The sequence below is a fragment of the Rutilus rutilus genome, assembly GCF_951802725.1.
Source record: "Rutilus rutilus genome assembly, chromosome: 15".
In the NCBI taxonomy this organism is placed as follows: domain Eukaryota; kingdom Metazoa; phylum Chordata; class Actinopteri; order Cypriniformes; family Leuciscidae; genus Rutilus; species Rutilus rutilus.
In genome coordinates, this window is record NC_140220.1 from 3,479,928 (window position 1) to 3,499,204 (window position 19,277).

General features: G+C 37.9%; 1 protein-coding gene across 9 annotated transcripts in view; it reads right to left on the bottom strand.

Annotated features, from left to right (window-relative positions):
- The window catches only part of gphnb (gephyrin b), a 106,263-nt gene extending 101,690 nt beyond the window's left edge, over positions 1–4,573 (bottom strand). For 4 of the 9 annotated variants that reach the window (XM_084433190.1, XM_084433189.1, XM_084433191.1 and 1 more), the window contains exon 1: positions 4,450–4,553. In XM_084433190.1, coding sequence (XP_084289316.1) covers positions 4,450–4,513 — 64 coding nt within the window. In that variant the 5' untranslated portion in view covers positions 4,514–4,553. Of the gene's footprint in view, positions 1–4,449 lie in introns of all 9 variants that reach the window. The other 5 variants (XM_084433193.1, XM_084433192.1, XM_084433186.1 and 2 more) reach the window with 3 other exon arrangements.
- Positions 4,574–19,277: the final 14,704 nt, after the last annotated feature.

Consider the following 19,277-nt stretch of genomic DNA (forward strand, 5'->3'; position numbering starts at 1 on the left):
CACACACTGAAGGAAGCCTTTACGAGAGCTGCCGGGGTGAAGACATAAAGCTGGTTTCCTTCTCGTTTCCATTTGTGCTGAAAACACTAACCACTGCATTGCTGCCGAAAGATTGACTCGCAATCTCTTATCACTGCCAGGTCAATTCTCTCTCTCACACACACACACACACACACACACACACACACAAAATTCAATTGTGCTTTAACAGAAAACAACAACTAGACAACAATACACTGCACTTTACTAATGAGGCATACAGACAGCGTGACAAGTTGAAAGTAATGACTGTAATGACAGCACTGTGTCAAATGAAAGCAGAAGCGCTCTGTCACTGTCACAACGATTTATCGCACATTTTATCAACTGACTGGTGAAAAATATAAGGTTGTGTGAAATTTAAAATTGAACAGTCAGGCTCCTTTTCAGGTTATGGGTATGAATTTGCATTGAATTGGACACAACATGCAGGAAGAGGAATCAATCAATCAATCTATCTATCTATCTATCTATCTATCTATCTATCTATCTATCTATCTATCTATCTATCTATCTATCTATCTATCTATCTATCTATCTATCTATCTATCTATCTATCTATCTATCTATCTATCTATCTAGCTAGCTAAAAGGTTGTCTGAGCTGAACTACTTTCCTTGGTCCCCTTAATATTAACTCATGTTTTGTAGAAGTGACAGGAAGATGGCGGTCCTTCTCAAGGTCACATTGGGTTTATTTTTAGGTCAGTACTCACCAAGGTGAGGATGCTATAAAAAAGAAAAAAACTTTTGAAGACACAGTGCTAAAAGGGGGGGTGGGGGGTGGGGGGGGACTAAATATTTCTACTGAAAAGACCTAAACTACTGGTAAGAACAGAACCCTTTCGGTTGGATTTATTAATCATGTAATCCTTAATTGCAGCAAATCAAATCTCTTACCTAATGACATGCTAATTTACATTTGGCTCCAGTAGATTAGTTTTCCATGTACTGCATGATTTCAACAAATCAAACCGTCGATGGAACCTGTTTTGTTATTGTTAACTACAACTATTAAAAAGAAGGAAAATTAGAAACATGCCCATTGCAATTAACTAAAATAAAAATGTCTAAGCTGAAATTCTAAAATTACTCAAACTGAAATCTAGAACTGAAAGCTAAATTTAAATATATAAAAAAAACTACTAGAAAATGACAAAAGCACATAACAAAATTATTATATATATATATTGATAAACACTATAACAGTATATAAATATATATATATAGATAAAATGAGTTTGATAATACAGTCCTCAACAAGAAATCATTCATATGTCAAATTCTGTCCTCATAAAATATATGCAATTCAAGTGAACAAAAAGTTCTCAGCTCTCCATGGTGTCCGGGTGTGAAACTATGACCCCACCCTGCATCTTGGAGTTGTTGTATGCTTGTCAGGTTCCTAAAACCTCCACAGTGTTGCTATGCCAACCAAAGCTCCTCTCAACCCCCGAGAAGGGGACATGTATGGTCACATGACCCCGCTGTCATTGGGGAAGATGGAGCAGATGTGGATGAGGCCTTACGTCATTGGATGATTAGTCAAGCACAGGCACACAAGACTGAAGTAACAACATGGCCTGATGTCAAAGGTCAACAGTTTCAACTCTGATCCCAGATAGACATTTATCTTTACATTGTTGATAATATAGATACTTCAACGACCTGTAAGTGAGAGTCTCAGATGTGACTGGCAAGATAGAGATACGAAAGGAAATCACTTTTCAACAACGTGAAATCCCACAGCTGCACAAGAGGGAAGAGCAACAGCAAGGAGAGAGAGATTTCTGAAAGGTCAGATGACACACACAGACTGTGATATCTCTCTCCTCTTCCTTTTTACCGTCCTGTCTTCATTTCCCTCAACACACAGGCCTTCTGAGATACAGAGAAAGAGAGAGAGGGTCACTAGTAGAAGTGGAAATGGTACATTTGTTACCAAGACAAATATTGGCTAGCTTCCTGTTCAAATGTCATCCTTGTGTAGAGGGGGTCACAAAAGTAATCAGACGCATGACAAGCGTGATGATTGCGTGTTCGTGTACGTGTCTGCTGGCCTGTATATGCTTGACTGACAATGTGTGGCGATATAAGCTAGAGGCTTCAAGGGTGTTGGATATCCATGCCGACACGGAAATCAAATTGAAAGCATATGACAATGCAGGCTAATTCACCAGTGGTGCTGTAACCTAGTGGTTAGAAGGTTCACGTGAACTATCACCACTGTGCCACTGAGCGGGATACTTTAACCTGAGGTTACTCCAGGGGGGCTCTCCTAGTAAAGTGCACTGATAAATGGCTGAGCAATTCAGAACAATAGTAGGAAAATACCCCAATATCATCGGGCTTGGTAGCCAAAAGGTTATATGTCTGAGCCCCACAAGGCTCGATCTATGAACTATCACCATTGTGCCCTTGTGCAAAACTCTTAACCTCAGGTTACAACATAAAGACTGAAAGTGTTTTAAATGTACTGATAAAAGCATCTGATAAATGAGATTGTCATACAATACACCAGCAGCCTTGTTTCCCTTGAAATTCCATGAAATATCTGGCCTGGATTCCAAATGGTTGTATGTTCGAACTTGACAATCCGTTGTAGTATGTATCCTGAGGTTACTTCATGGGGATTGTCCTAGCTATAAGTAACTTCATGTAAACATATAGGGACTTAATGTCATGATTTTAAGAATCAGCCACTGAAAAACCCATATCAGTTCACAACTAATCTGAATACTTGAGCATGTCCTCCTCTACATCCCTGGATAAAAGAGTTTGATAAATTAACATACAAACCAATACCCCAGTAGCCCTGACTACCCTGTAAATTTCCTCTAGAATAGTAGTTAAATATTTGGCATGGTTAACCAATAGCTTGTAGATTCAAACCCAGCTAGGTTTGATGCATTGTGCAACTGAGCAGAATAAATATCCCCAGGTTACTCCCATGGGACATTCCCTGTAATAAATGTACAGATAAAAGCAAGGCTGTAATTACATTTGGGGACCAAATACAATAATTTATGAATCAATATCATTGACCACTAATCTGAAAACTGGGGGGACGTGTCCCCTCTCAATGTCCACAGCCCTAACTAAAAGCATCTTTACAGAGCAGAACATGTAGGGAAATACCCCCGTGAGAAGTGACTGTGGTCTGTATTTCAGCAGCATGAATAGCGCTAGATGCGTTTCAGCACCGCGGACAGCGTTCATCGAGCGGCTGCTGTGCGTTTCAGAACCGCGGACAGCGTTCATCGAGCGGCTGCTGTGTGTTTCAGAACCGCGGACAGCGTTCATCGAGCGGCTGCTGTGTGTTTCAGAACCGCGGACAGCGTTCATCGAGCGGCTGCAGTGTGTTTCAGAACCGCGGACAGCGTTCATCGAGCGAACGCTGCATTTCAGAACCACGGACACGGACGCTGCTGGTTTCCCTGCTCTACAGTAGTGAGGAGGGGGGAGGTGAAGCGGGGTTTCCCTCAGTGCTGGATGGAGCTCTCCTCTCTCTCTCTCTCTCTCTCTCTCTCTCTCTCTCTCTCTCTCCCCCCATCTCTGCACATTACCACCTTCAGCAGCGGATTTCCATGAGAGGGTTATCACATCACACGAAAATCCGTGGCCTTCACGTTCCCCCCCCTCCCCCCTCCCTAAAGCTGTATTATCCTGCCAATTCGGGAGATTTCAAGCACAAAATGCCATCGTTCAGTAACTCGGTGGCTGCATTTGATTTCCTTCCATTTTTGACACAGGAAGGAGATTAATCGCATATTATAAAGCCTTTGCTAGAACATTTCAGTCGTCATAGACTAGCATCACATAAAAAAAATCCCGAATGGAAATCACCGGCGAATGCATGTTTGCATTAACAAGACTGTCATGCAGAGAGGAAACCAGCATTCTGCCCACGATTCACAGCCATCCTTACTAATATCAGCCCACTGCATCCACTGTCTCTGACAGTAAATCACATCTTTATCACCAATGACTATCCGGCCAGGTACAAATAATACATCATTCACTGAATTAAACGTGCTCGTGAAACGCTGTGGTGTGAACATTGAGCTCTTTTTAAAGGTTTAACAAGCGAAAATGAAGAATTCAGTAGATAAAACTACAATCTCCTCTGAAATTTCATAATGACATCAAAGATACAGATTAACCAGAAGCTGTGCTGCTTTATCGTGCAGGGGGTTGGCAGGTAAATTAATCTCTGGCAAAGAGGGGGAAAGGGCATTAAATCACCGTTGACCAGCAGAGAAACACGCAAACACACACATGCACACACACACACACACACACACACACACACACTTGGGAAGGATTGGCACCGCTGGCAAACAGCTGGAAATACGCAGCCGTTTCCCCCAAAAATAAACCACACGATGACATAAAGGATTCTGGCCTTTACCTGTCAAGACGCCGACCCGGATTTGGTGGTCGTGGTTTGTTAAAATCATCCCGTCTGACGCCATATTCAGCACCGCTGTCGCCGCACTGAGAACTCCAGGCAGAGCCGAGAGCCGAGCGCATCGAACTCTGGAAGGGGAATGAGGGAAGCGCGCAGGCCAGAGCAGCAGAGCGAAGATTCAGCGCTCAAATCTCACCGGGAAATCAGCAAAAAAACAAACAAATGTTTTTAGAGCTTTACATAATTTCAGAGTTTCTGTAAAACACGCTGTAATTATGCAAACTAAGTTTTTTTCAAATTTACATCTGTGGTCGGTAAGACGGTTTTAATACTTTTATTTAGAAGGATGTATTACATTGATAAAAAGGGACAGTAAAGACATTTAGCCTATAATGTTTTACAAACGATTTCTATTAAACAAAAATTATGTTTCTCTGAACTTTCCATTCATCGAATAATAAATAATAATAATAAAAAAGTATCACAATTTCCAAAAAAATAATAAATAATTTTTTTTTTTTTTTTTTGCACCACTTCAGCAGAATGATTTGTGAAGGATCATGTGACACTGAAGACTGGAGTAATGATGCTGAAAATTCAGCTTTAATCACAGGAATAAATTACAGTTTAACATGGGCCTTGATTATAAAAGTTACTTTACATTTTAATTTAAACAGTGTTTCACAATAATAAGGTATTTTCAATCAATTAAATACAGCCTTTGTGATATTAAGTGACTTCTTTTATTTAAGAACAAAAACAAAAAAACGTTACCGACCCTAAACTTTTGAATGGTAAAATTTGGTAACACGTTACAATAAAGTCCAATTTGTTACAGTTTTTTTTTTTTATTAATCATTGTTAAAGTTAGTTAATAAAAACACAACTGTTCATTATTAGTTCATGTCAGCTCAGGTCCATTAAATAATATTAACAGATGCAACTTTTTATTTTAATAATGTATTAAGAAATGTTGAACATTAATAAATGTTAATACAAGATACAACCTTGTTGTAAAGTGCTACCATAAATTACTCTTTAGAATTTGAAAATAAATGGTAAATTACTTTTTATTTTACATTTGTAAATGACACAGAACTGTGCTGTTAGAATACATTTTAATAGTCTTTAATAAATCCACAGGCAGATAAAGCTAAACAGAGAGAACGGCTTACAACATATCCCAGACGAGACCCGACAGCAAATAAATAGACACAGAGGACTGAAGTATACAAGCAAATTAGGATAATTACCTACACACACCTGAACTAAATGACAACTAACTCAACAGTGGAAAACGGTGCAAACTAAAAACAAAGTCCAAACTAAGTGAGACTGTGACAATTATATTATACTATATTATTTTATAATACAATATGTTATTATACATTATAGTTATTTTAGATTATGTTATTATACATTAAGTCGCTGTTTGGATTTAAACAGGCAAATGCTTAAGAGTCTATGATTGGATCATTATTGCAGTTATTATGTTTATGTTATATGTTTGGCAATAGTTCTTCTAACCCTAGTTGATGGAGTGTGTAGCTTTTCATTTCTTAAACACCCATGTATGAAGACACATCATGACCATATTCCAGGAGGACAGTGTCAAGATTCATCAGACTCAGATTGTGAAAGAATGGTTGTGAGAGAGAATGAAGAATCATTTTCACACATGAATCGGCTCCTGAAAGTCTTTGTGATGTGCTGGAGGAGACTTTACAGAGAGCTGATGTTCTGAGGTGTATCATATCAGTATCAGATTCACAGAGTGACTTTCTCCTTTCTCCTTATAAAAAGCTTGTTTGAATTATTTGGTCTATTCTTGCCAAAACGTGGCGTTTTTGTGTCTGTTCCTTTAAATGCAAATGAGCTGCAGCTCAAGGCACAGAGGATGGACCTTCAAGAGTTTGTGTGTGTGTGTGTGTGTGTGTGTGAGTCAGACAAAGATGGAGAAGAAGTGACATCGTGTAGAAGCAACAGGACATTTCTGAATGGTTAGTTGATGAATTTATGTAGCTTATGTGTAGTTATCTTCTAGTCATTGATTAGCATATTCTGTCATGATAATCTATAAATCGTGTTGCGGGGGCGGGGTTTATGTAAATTCTAGGGTTGGTGATGTCACTAACCCGGGAGGAATGTGGTGTAGTCTCTACCAGCCGTTTGTTGTAGTCCTTAAAAAGCAATTTCTTTAAAAGCAAATATCTCCCTTTGCTTTGAACTTTGGGCGTTGTAACTTTGCAGATGTTGTTTATGCTCAAACAGCAACATTACACACTAACTGAAGTTAGAAAAGTGAAATCATAATCAACCACCCCTTTAAGTGTCCCCAACTAAGCAAGTCAGAGGGCCCACAGAAACAACCTGCACCGGCCCTGCTCAGATATATTAACAAGAAACATGACGGTAGAAATGAATCACTGGCTCTCAGGAGTATCTGGACGGCATCACTGGATGGTAATGCGGGGGCCACACACACACACACACCTGTAGTCTGGCTGAATGCCACACTAGTAATGCATGTGTGGGCTATATTGTGCATTAACTCATAAAGAGCTCTATCGATTTCTTTCCTGGACTCACAGAGCATCTCAGAACAATGATGAGTCAATCACCACTCGGGTCACAACCGATGTCTGTTTTTTTATGTCTGGCGTTTTTATATGCATCGTCTTTGAAACACATGCAGGCGGTCGTAAGTCTGTGATTCTGAACCTTCATTCTGCAGATGATAGCAGCTCTGACCTGTTCATACTCACAGCCTGAAGCAGAAGCCATGTTTCTATTTATAGCGCGACATCACGCTTCTGTGGTGTGTAATTCCTCTTGTTTATTCTCATGAAAAAAAGAAAAAAAAAAGGGAGAGCGAATCTCTTCTTCCTGTGCCAAGATTCATTATTCATGAGCAGATTTTACGCTGGGAACTGGGACGCTGCGTTCACTGACCAACACACGGTCTAAAGACAACGTTACGTGTCAGTTCAACACTTCAGCGAGAAACGCTGAGAAAACAGCCATTGCTGTACATTTCCTGAGCGGTTCTGAGTGGTTATTTGCACACTGCATTCATATGTGGCCTTAGAAAAAAAGGTTCAATGGGATTCTATATATACCCTAAGAGTTCTTGATTCAGTTTTAAAAAAAATGTTCTCTATAAGGAGAAATGTCTTAAATTAATGCATAATACTTTCATGTTTAACAAGCCATTTTTATAGTGATAAAGTATGTTTATGAACTGTTGAATTAATAAAAAATGTATTAAAACAAAATCCATAGAAAATGTATACAAAATTCAAACTTAATCATATAATCAATATGATTTCATGTTGGAAAACGGCTCTACAGACCTTATGCACTTTAAGTGCATTTAAGCCATTTTCACAATTTGTGTTTGAACTGTATGGGCCCTATCTTGCACCCGGCGCAACTGACTTTGTACACCGACGCATGTTTCATTCCTATTTTGCACCTGACGCACAGCAGACTTTTCCCTCCAAAGACGCACGTCGGTAAATAAGGAAATGAACTTGCGCTCCCGGGGGCGGTTCAGTGAAAAGAGGAGGCGTGTTCCGGCGCAAACGTTCCCTGGTGCTATTTTGCAGTTTCAGAAAACAATTCCACCACTGACCAGGAAAAAGCTAGTCTAAAGTCAGTGGCGCGTTATTCAGATGCTATTTTAAGGGCGCATGCTTGGCCATAATGTAATATGTATGTAATATATGTAATATAAAGTGCACAACGCGCATACACTTTGCTTCTCTCATCTACACAGACGCAGCAGTTGTGTCCATGAAGATGTAAAAAAATAGGCATAAATCTAGCTTACACATTTACCCAAATTATTATACGCCTGTTTAACCGAAGCTAATTTGGGTGTGTTTCTCCATCCCCAACGTCACTTCTCTGTGTTTTATGGCCCTGACGAGAACGTCGGTCTCCTCGGCTGTGAACCGCTCCTGGCGTGCGTCTGGCAAATCCGCCGTTATAATAGCAATCCGCCATGTAACAAGCGCGCCTGCTCTTAAAGGGAATGTGAGATGATGCTCTGATTGGTTTATTTCACGTTACACCCAAACCACACCTATGAATAATTAAGCTACTTCAGACCAGCCCATTTTAGATTTGCGTCGGGCACAAGAGTCATTTATCCCGCCGGTATAATAGCAACAGCGCCCAAGACCCGCCCACAAAGTTACTTGCGTTTCGCGCTTGATACTTGCGTTTCAGATCGTTAAAATAGGGCCCTATATTTCTATGGCATCACTGCCGAAGAGTAATTAGGTGGTGTATTTACTTAATGTAGAGTTATCATGAGCATTGTGATGTTTGAAGCGGATGTCATTAGACTGGGGAGATTTTAAAATTTCATTCATAAATCTGTAAGATCTTACCTTCATGCTGTGGAAATATAAACCAGAAGACGAGCACAGAGCTGAAAGGGGGCGGAGCTACATAAGCTCTATATATGAGGTGACCCTTTACGGAACCTTTTCTTCTCCGAGTTATAGGTGGTTGCTAGGGTGTCGTTAAGCAGTTTCCAATGTGTTCTAAATGGTTCTTACTGCCTGAAGTGAAAAGTTTCAGCTTGCTCGGGTCCTTCCTTCAAATGTAAGTCTGTTGGGTTTTTTTCAGCAGTTCGTTCATAAGCATTTTCTGTGGATTGTTCACGTTCAAAGTGAGCAGATGGGCACCAGCCTCATTATTTCAGTTCTGCATCTCTGAACCTTTGAACCCTCTGTCTGACCATGAAGCAAATCAAGTATGTCATGCTTACAGACTGGAGGCTGCATCTAAGATTCTGACAATTTTTTAGAAAACTTGCATGAATGCAATGAATTCAAAGAGAAATTTCCTTAGTGGCATATAAGCAGCACTGTTAAGTGTTGCCAGCAGGGGGCACTAACAGGTAGATGTAACTTAACTGAATAGGTCATGACAGCTCTATCATTTGCTTATGCTTACAAAAAGTTAAGCTCCCTGAATGCTTATGCTTGCTAAAAGTTCTCATCATCAACCAAGTGCTTTTCCTTATTAGTATTGGCTGAGGCAGAAATACCTATAACTATTGCTCATTCTCTGTGTTACTGTTTTCAACAAATCACTAACACGTTTAGAGTTTCTTGCATTTGTACAGAATAGTACCTCATATTGCATGGTTCGTTGAGAACAGATGTCCTCTCTTTTAATGACTTCAACTTCAACCTGTGAACACCCTTGCAACGGCTTAGCAAATACTAGGAAGGTTTGTCAAGTTAATTCACATAGACAGTTGGATGGACACTTTTGATAAATACACCTGAATATTTAAATACGGCAAAAACTAACTTTACTGACATTAAAGGCATGTAGGCCTACCTGATAAACACAGATCATTTAAATGCATTATTATATCTTATAATAAATATTATTTGTTATCAATACAATGAAGATGCAAAAAAACAGGCTTTGAATGACATAGTTCTGCATAATCCTTAACTTTTTAACACAATTTTTACTAAATGTATCAGATGACAGATGTACGTTCAAAAAATATATATTTTTGACAAAATTGATAACACCTTACAATAAGGTCTCAGTAGTTAACATTAATTAATGCATTTACTAACATGAACTAACAATGAGCAATACATTTGTTACAGTATTTATTCATCTTTGTTAATAAAAATACAGCTGTTCATTGTTTGTTCATGTTAGTTCACAGTGCATTAACTAATGACTAACTTTTGATTTTAATAATGCATTAGTAAATGTTGAAATTAACATTAACTAAGATTAATAAATGCCGTTCATGTTAACTGATGTGAACTAATTTTAACTAATGAAACTTTATTGCAAGTGTTACCACAAAATGTAACATGCACTATTCAGAAATCAATGCATAATGCCTTTAAAAGTCAAATTTTAGAGTATATATAGATATTGCATGCTTCAAATGGAATGTTAAGGGGGTGTTTAACCCTATAAAGCCTACTTTGTCACATTTGATACTCAAATTTCTTATGCCTCTAAATTATAAACATGATAAAAACTTTACTGAAAAACCTGTTGCACACAATTTTATTTATGCCTTCTGGAATTTGAATGGAGTTCATATAGATGGGGGTGTTTAGAGTTGATATCTAATAATAAGCAGCCTAAACATTTGCACTATACAGTAAGTTATCAATACAATGCAAATGCAAAAGGAGACTTTGATGAGACTGAATAAACAGTTGAGTTGAGTTGAGTTGAGCCAGATCCATTTCGTTCTCATTTTCCACCAGCACAGAAAATGGCCTGGAGGAAGCGAGCATCATATCCATTACATCTGATTCCAATGAATTAATCCAGCTTTGACTCACTGTCCAGCGATGGAGAACGAGTCAAAGTTCGAGTCTCCTGCGCTCCTCAGACACAAAACCGTGCAGATTTCACTCGGTGTGTGTAGAGCAGCGTTATTTGCCTTCGCTGAGCAAAGAGGAAGGAGGAGAAAAAACTGAAGAAATGACGTGGAACATCAAATTACTGCAGGGCATTTTGTTCAGCCGTGTAATTGATTTAAGACGCTTTAAACCTATTTACGCTCAGATTCTGCAGAAGTGATGCTAAGCATACAACCCATGATGTTTCTACATATGCTGACTGAACGAAACGGTGTGAAGAATAAACAGACCAGACCAGAAGAGAAGAGATGAAGAAGAGCTAAGAAAGCAAGGAAAGTACAAATGAGCAAAAAAAAAAAAAAAAAAAAAAAAAACAGCTTTGAAACATAAAGACGACATTGGGAAAACAAAGGTAAGTCATTCATTAAAAGCAACAGACAATTTGGGATACAGATAAATCCCCCCCACAACAACATATTTCTCAGGAATAAGTCAAATACAGATAAATGCGATGTATGCAAATGCAAAGAAAGCATAACAAAATATAGGACATTTAGGGAAGAAATACAAGAACATGTTTCATCAAATCTGGAATGAAATGGCATATTAAAGGTCTATTAGAAACAATCAATTGTAAGTTGTTGGGGCATTGTTTTTCTAAGCTGCTGGTCTTATTAAGAGAATATAAGTAGAGATCAATAAAGCCATCATTTTACACACTCCAGTATTGTAAGTGGCAGAATGCACCGATGGTCTGTAACCAGCAAAGAAACTAAAAGAAGAAGATGAAGAGCAACATACGAGAAGAGAAGAGACCAGTTTGCGTGTGATCTGACCTCCACATCTCCGTGTTAACAACACTAGATCATAGAAGCCCGCAGTTTTCCTGGACATTAGCAATGAGCACATGAAAGCTTATACAACGAGGCCAGGGAATAGAAAGACACGGGAAGAGCACATTAGCCATCAGTTCATTACTCAAGCGATCCAACACTGAGTCACGGACAGCTCACCGAATCATCTCCTGCAAACCGCCCCGGGATGTTTAGTGTTCTGGAATTATGTTTGGTCTAACGCATACTACTTTCAGAAATGCATCTCTAAATCACTGCAAAAAAATAGGCTAATTTTCTTTTAGAAAATGCCAGTGGCAAGTAACACGTGCTTTTTTTTTTTAAGAGAAAGACTCAAATAGTATTTTCTTGTAAAACTCCAATTTTGTTTGATTTACCTTGAAAATTTACTTTTTTATAGTGTAGGTCGTTTTTTTTTTTTTTTTTGAGGCTTAAAACTATAGGTTATTGATCAAACCCCTGAGAAATAAACGTCAGTGTTCAACTCATTCCTGACATGAATAATCACGATTTTCTACAGGATCAACTGGCCAAAACCACATCTCAGCAATGCTTTAGCACAGTGGTTTTCAAACTGTGGGTCGCGACCCACTTGTGGGTCACGCAGTGAGAGAAGGTGGGTCGCGCAAAGGCACTTAGCTGCAGCTAAATTTGTTACGATGAGTGGAACAAAACCAGTCCGATTAATGACCAAACGACTTTTATGTGAGTTTTAGCGCCCGCCAAAGTGAATTTTTGTCCCGCCAAAGTCTTATTTGATCGGTGAGTAGCCTAGATGAACTGCTGCGCGTGTGACAGAGTCACACAGTGCATGTTTAACTGAAAGAACGAGCAGAGAGAGAGAGGTCGCGCGCGCTCTCTCTCTCGGAGCCAGGCGAAAAAGTAAACAAGACTTCACCATCTCCAAACTAGGCGCTGTCTTCCTCTCTCTCCCTCGCACATATTAATCAAAATAAATTGACACGGTGGTAAAAAGTCGGAAATGTTTTCTGTGTTGACACAAATCTTGGATGTCCATGTCCTAACTGCTGGGATAATCACACAACGCGCACACGTCCAATTCGCGAACTAATGACTCCTTTGAACGATTCATTTTAATGAATGGTTAAAACAACTGATCTTTCCAACAGTGAACTCAGGAGACGTCTGAAATTCTGAATCGGTGTATAACTAATCAGTAACACTTTACAATAAGGCTCTATTTATTACATAAATTACATAAAAGTACAGTTTGCTTACTCAAGCTTTAAAATATTATTATTTTTTTTATTTTTTTTGAAAAGCATATGACCACATTTTTCCACACAGTGCTATTAAGAATCGATAAGAGAATCGTTAAAGAATCGGATCGATAAGCAGAATCGTCAGTGGCATTTTTATTATTGATAAAATCTTATCATTTCCCATCCCTATGTGAAGACGGTAAAATTATAATCAAACATTAAAGAACATACATGTTTTTTTTTTTTTTTTAAGAGTTAACAGTTAAAAATATTTTGCTAACATGAAGTCTTGTCACTGTCAGTCTTTTTACATCAGTGAAAAACTAGGGTATGCAGATTAAGACCATCAGCATGCATTGATTAATCCCATGGCATGTAGCAAAAAAAAAAAAAAAAGGTGCGACCAAATCATGCTGGTGCGACCAACTGAGAAAGTTGGTAGCACCAGTGCAAGTGGGTCTTGAGATTGATTATACTTGTCTAGGTGGGTCCTAGAATGAAAAAGTTTGGGAACCCCTGCTTTAGCAGATATTGGCACATTGTGGCGACATGTTCACCATTTCAAACTATTTAAGTCACCATGCGAGCGCATGAATTAAAAAAACATAGGGATGCATGGAATAAACTGCAATATAAAAAAAAAATGATGCATGGAAAAACTAGTTTATGATAAACACTGCAATATTCCATTAAAAATAAGAATGGTCAATTTTGATTTCATGGTGACTTTAATATAATCTAGTGTGATATATACTAAGAGTATACCACATGCTTGTATGATTTCTGAAAACGTAGTCACTGGTCAGTCTCCGTTTGTGTTCTCAGTTTTTATTTCTGAGCCTCAGCGATGACCCTTTACATGGCCGTCTTCATCATCTTGTGGCGCCGCGGGGATCAGACTGAGGTACGGAGAGCCCAGTGGAGTGGAAGGATGACTAATAGAGACAGTCACGCAATAGTAGAAGACTCATTCAGAAAAAAATGAGCATGCCAACCTGAAGCTCCCTCTATAATGAGTAGATATCAACCTAAAACCCTGGAAAGACATACAGAATAATATTCAGATTTTTTTTTTTTTTTTTTTAATGGAACAATTTATTGAAGCTTTAGAAAAAAAGAAAAAGAAAAAAAATTATATGTTTATATATCATGATACTTTTTTGAGTATCATATGATACATCAGGCTTGTATGATATAGAGAGAATATGGAGCTCATCTCATACTTTTTATCAGGAGTCCAAACTAAGCAAAAACATTTGCACTTTGATTGTAATGTAAATCAATGAGATCTTTATAACAAGTATAGCAGACTACTTTACATAACATGCATATTAATATTATTCTTCATTATTCATAGTCTTATATGATTATGTTTAAATGCTTAGTTCTGCTGTCTTCTGATTCTTTGTATCATTCTTATTGTCGTGTCCCATATTCGTTTCTGTAAAAAACGTACATTTTGCTATTTTTCAGCTCAGGGTTTGATAATTGGGGTTCATGTTAGAACTACATGTGAGTTTGAATATGGTCATTCATGTTACAGAGACAGACTTCATGGCATTAAGTTCATTTTTCAGCATTAAATGCAATGCTTCCAATAGCTTTTGACTCGATAATAACCCTAGTGAAAAATAAATACACTAAAATACATTTATTTTATGCTAAGTATACTACAAATACATTTACATATACTTACAGTCTGCTATATTGGAACAACTAATTTTGTTCTCAATGCACTTTAGTTATCCAGAAATAGTGCTGAGGTCCAACTAAAGATATACTGAAGTATATTTGATTGTGCTAAAGTGGAACTGTTGCAATTATACTTTAGGCACACTTTAAATATCGTACATTTAAAGAATATAAAAAATTCATTGTGCAATAAATAAGTACTCTATTATAATATTTATATCAGTAAGTCTCAAACGATATGTCAGTAAATATTTTAATGTATTTGTTGTATATTTACTATACATTGTATTTTCTGTACGTTATCTGGAGAAATATATATATTTTTTTTTGACAAAATGCATCATTTTCTTATAAGCTGCTTTGAAACAATTGCTTAAAGTGCTATATAAATAAAAGTGGCTTAACTCGACTAGTTTGAAAACAGATAATGCAATGCAATGATGATTGAGAGATGAATAAATAAACCTTCCTCAATCATATTTGATACTCACATTTTACTATGATGTTTCTAAAACATGATGTATGGATAATCAAGTAAACCCAAGTTGCTTCAGTCCAGTATGTGTTCATCTTGATATATAAAAGTTTTATGATATGAAAACATTCGCATTTAAAGCTACTGAAAGCTGCAAAATGAACTTAATGCCAAAGTCTGTCTCTGTGACATGAATGACAATATTCAAACTCACATGTAGTTCCAACATGAACCCCAATTATGAAACCCTGGGCTGAATAATTGCAAAATTAGCTTTTTTATAGAAATGAATATGGTACACGACATTAAGCACGATACAAAGACTCAGAAAACAGCAGAACTATGATTCTATAACAATCAGTTCAAAGGTCAAGAGTGGATTTATCATTAAAATATAACTTTTCACCAGTAGGTGGTGCTGTTCTCAAACTCAATCTCCCTTAGGAATTGTTTCCTTGCTGTAAATAAAACATTGCAAAAGTGATTTGAACAAACGTCTCTGACATGAATGATACCTTAAATTATGCTTTTCTAAATGATCAGACTTGTTCAGACAAGTTCATCAAACACTTAGCAACAATCTAGAAACAACACTGACCATCTTAGCAATAGTTTAGCAAGTGCTTCATTTCATTAAGCAACATCATTAACTCAACCTTTGTCGAAAGGAAGCACGTGTTCGGGGCTGAAGGAGAAACACACACAGACTTCAGCTGACATCTGCAAACTCATCAGCTCTTCCACAACACATGCGCAGAATGAATTAGCATCAAGGAATGAAATTTTAATGCAATGACGAGCATCACAAACCACAGTCTGTGAGAGTCGGACTGGTGTGCAGTTCTAATAAGGTCATGAGAGGATGAGGGGAAGTTTCGACTCAGCAGTAAAAGTGTAACTTCAGCAGAATTACTGCAGCTCTGCGGTTCAAGCGCTCGTGGCCAGAAGATCTGAGCAGCAGCAAATGATTCAAGCTTGGCTTAATACATATGAAATGGTTAGTTCATCCAAAAAAAAGTATTTAGCTACCCTTGTGTTGTTCCAAACCCAGTGACTTTCCTTCTTCCATTATACGTGAAAACGTTGAACTCATTTGACTGTGGATGGTGCTTCCATGTACTGGAAAATGGGGTTTCTTAACATTAAATGAAACTGTATTCAAACGTTTTGTGTATCAGAATCCTAAACATATTAAATTCAACAATCATCAGAGCGGCCCAATAGCTAAGCTAACTATTAGTGCACAAGAGCAACTGCTTGCAAAGGTAAATGTAATTACATTTAAAGGGGTCATATAATGGTACATGCACTTTTACAAGTTGATTGTACTGAAATGTGTGTTGGCAGTGCCTGTACACAACCATCATAAAATGATAAAAATCCATCCAGTGTTTTTTTTTTAAATCTTCTTATATGTTTTCCCCCATCTCAATGTCACAAAATCGACGCCCCTCCCACGATTGTTGATTGACAGCAGCGTTTCAACACAGACCCGCCCTCGCTCGTGAGCAAGCTGTCAATCATATAGCGCGGACCGGCGCGGTCATTGTTGATACGCTGGAGAACTGTCTATGAGCAGAATGGCGTCTAAGCGATTGTGGTGTTCTGTTCTCGGGTGTGATAAGGAACACAGCATCATTTTGAAGACGCAGTGGCTGAGTTTGTTTTCAAAGGGAATATTCCCCACGATCAACGTCAATGCTTTCATGTACTTGCGCGAATCATTTCACACACCAGACTGCTTTACAAACGAGGTCAGTATAAAGCTGGTTTTGCTAAGAAGCTGCTCCTGAAAAAAGGATCGGTACCAACTATTCGTGTTCCTGCTGCACCTCCAGAAGAACTGAAGTGAGTGTAACGTTTTATTAACCTTTATATTAATCTTTATATTAATATTTGCAAATCGCTTCACGATGAATGCGGCTGTTTACACTCAGGGTACATTACGGCATGTTTTCTATGTACGACGTTCTCAATATAATTCATAATGCCACGTTTATAATGAACAACGCGTTATGGTTATTGTGTTATTAACAAACGGTGTACGCACAGAACAGAGGGGCGGGGTGAGCAAAGCTCATTATCATTTAAAGACACATGCACTTAAACGGCGTGCTGAAAACAGCTGTTTTTGAACAGGTAAAATTAGTGTTTTCTTACAATACTAATGAGAATTTTTAATTAAAGTATATTACAAACTTTTAATTTAGACCCTAAAGAATCACATTAGCTTGTACAAAAATGGCATTAAATAACCCCTTTAACAATATATAATGTGGAGGGCTGATAAAATTGTAGAAATAAACATAACTAAAATAGATGATCAGTTTACACGCTGCTTGAACTAAGGCGCTACACATTAAAGCGCCACAAAATTTTATTTATTGTTTGAATTTCACAAAACATTTTAAAGCTGAGACGTTATTTTATACCAAAAGGAACCTGCTCTGTCTTGTCTGTTGGCGCATTGTCAGTATCCTCCTTGCTCCGCAATATATTTTTCACTGTGTGAGAACATGATGTGTGGAGTGAGAGCAGAATGGCTTGTCAGACTTAGCAACAGTAACTAAGAGGGGCGGGTCTTTATGAAAAGTCAATTTCAAATCATTGAAATCTTTATGGACTCGGCCGGACTCGGACTCGGATGTTAAGGACTCGGACTCAAGTCCGACTCGGGCCCCTTTGGACTTGGACTCGGACTTGATTGGTAAGGACTTGGACTCGACTCGGACTCGACAAAGGTGGACTCGGACCCAACACTATAAACTTGTCACTGGTATTTTTACTGTCTTTAATCTTTAGTTCTGCAGTCTTTAGTGTCCTTGATAGTGCGCCAGCCTCACACGACACACATGAATTACCAGTACCAGATCTATACAGGTGGAGCTGGGGAAGGTGGAGGGTTTCTGAAAGTGCGGCAACAGCTACAGCAAATGCTAACCAAATATTTGAAGGTTGAGCAGCTCATTGGTTGATGATACAGCAGGAACCAATCAGCTGTGCCCTATAGAGAATGATGTGATTGCAAGCAGATTGAGTCAAGAACCAATCAGCCTGCGCCACCTAGAGTTTCATGACAGAACTTTGTATTTGTGACAAAATGTGGTAACACTTTATTTTAAGGTGCCATAGTTACATGTTACAATAGCAATAACAGTAAATTATGCATAATTACTAGTACCTACCAAACCCTAACTGTAACTCTATAGCAAGTACATGTAGTGAATTCATATTACTCAGTAACTACGTCATCTTAAAATAAAGTGTAACCCAAAATGTTAAAGAATTGTGATTAATTAGTTCATTTTAAAGAAATGACAAAGAACAAGCAACAAAAATTGTAGCTCTCCTCAAATAATTTTTTGAAAGAAGTGTCAGGTTCACACAGCTCTTTTCCATTTAATGAAAATGATGCTGAAAAGCACCAAAAAGAGCTAAAAAGTATCATAAAATGATCTTAATAGTAGTCCATATGCCTTGTGTGATTTATTCCAGTTCTTTGGAGGTTTAATGTCACCGGCTGCATGTAATATGTGGAAGCCAAAATGAGATTCGTGAGCTACTGCGAAGGCAAGATTATCAGTTAATATTGACAAATGTCAGTGTGTTCTTCACACAGCTTTCATAATAATCCCATATAATTTTGTATTGCAGTCATTATTGTGTGTGTGTGTGTGTGTGTGTGTGGTAGAGGGAGATCTACAGCTGTTGTTGCTGGTGTGGGATGTGCTGCACTTTGATGACAGACTTACTGCGAAGAGAGAGAGACAGTGAGATGACTAATGAGAAAGTGTCTTTGGGATTCTACTAAACGCAAAGGGAGAGAGAACAGAATTACTTTTCAGGGTTGGGCAAATTCATTAGTTTGAATCTGAACTGAATTGACTGCAACACAGGAAATTGAACTGGAATGACAGGAAGAGGAGATTACTGAATTACTGAAGAAGTCGCAGTCCGAGTTGCATTAATCCGACACGCACACATAAACAAATTATTACATAAAAGAGTTAAGATTAAATATGCTTATTGTCTGGTGTGTGTGTGTGTGTGTGTGTGTGTATATATATATATATATATATATATATGCATGTTTATGTACATGTATGTATGTATATGTCTATGTATGTATATGTAATGTATACACTGTATGCTAATTGCCTTCATTTGAGAGTTGGGGGGAACTTGAACATTACATTGTCCATCCAATAAAGTTAAT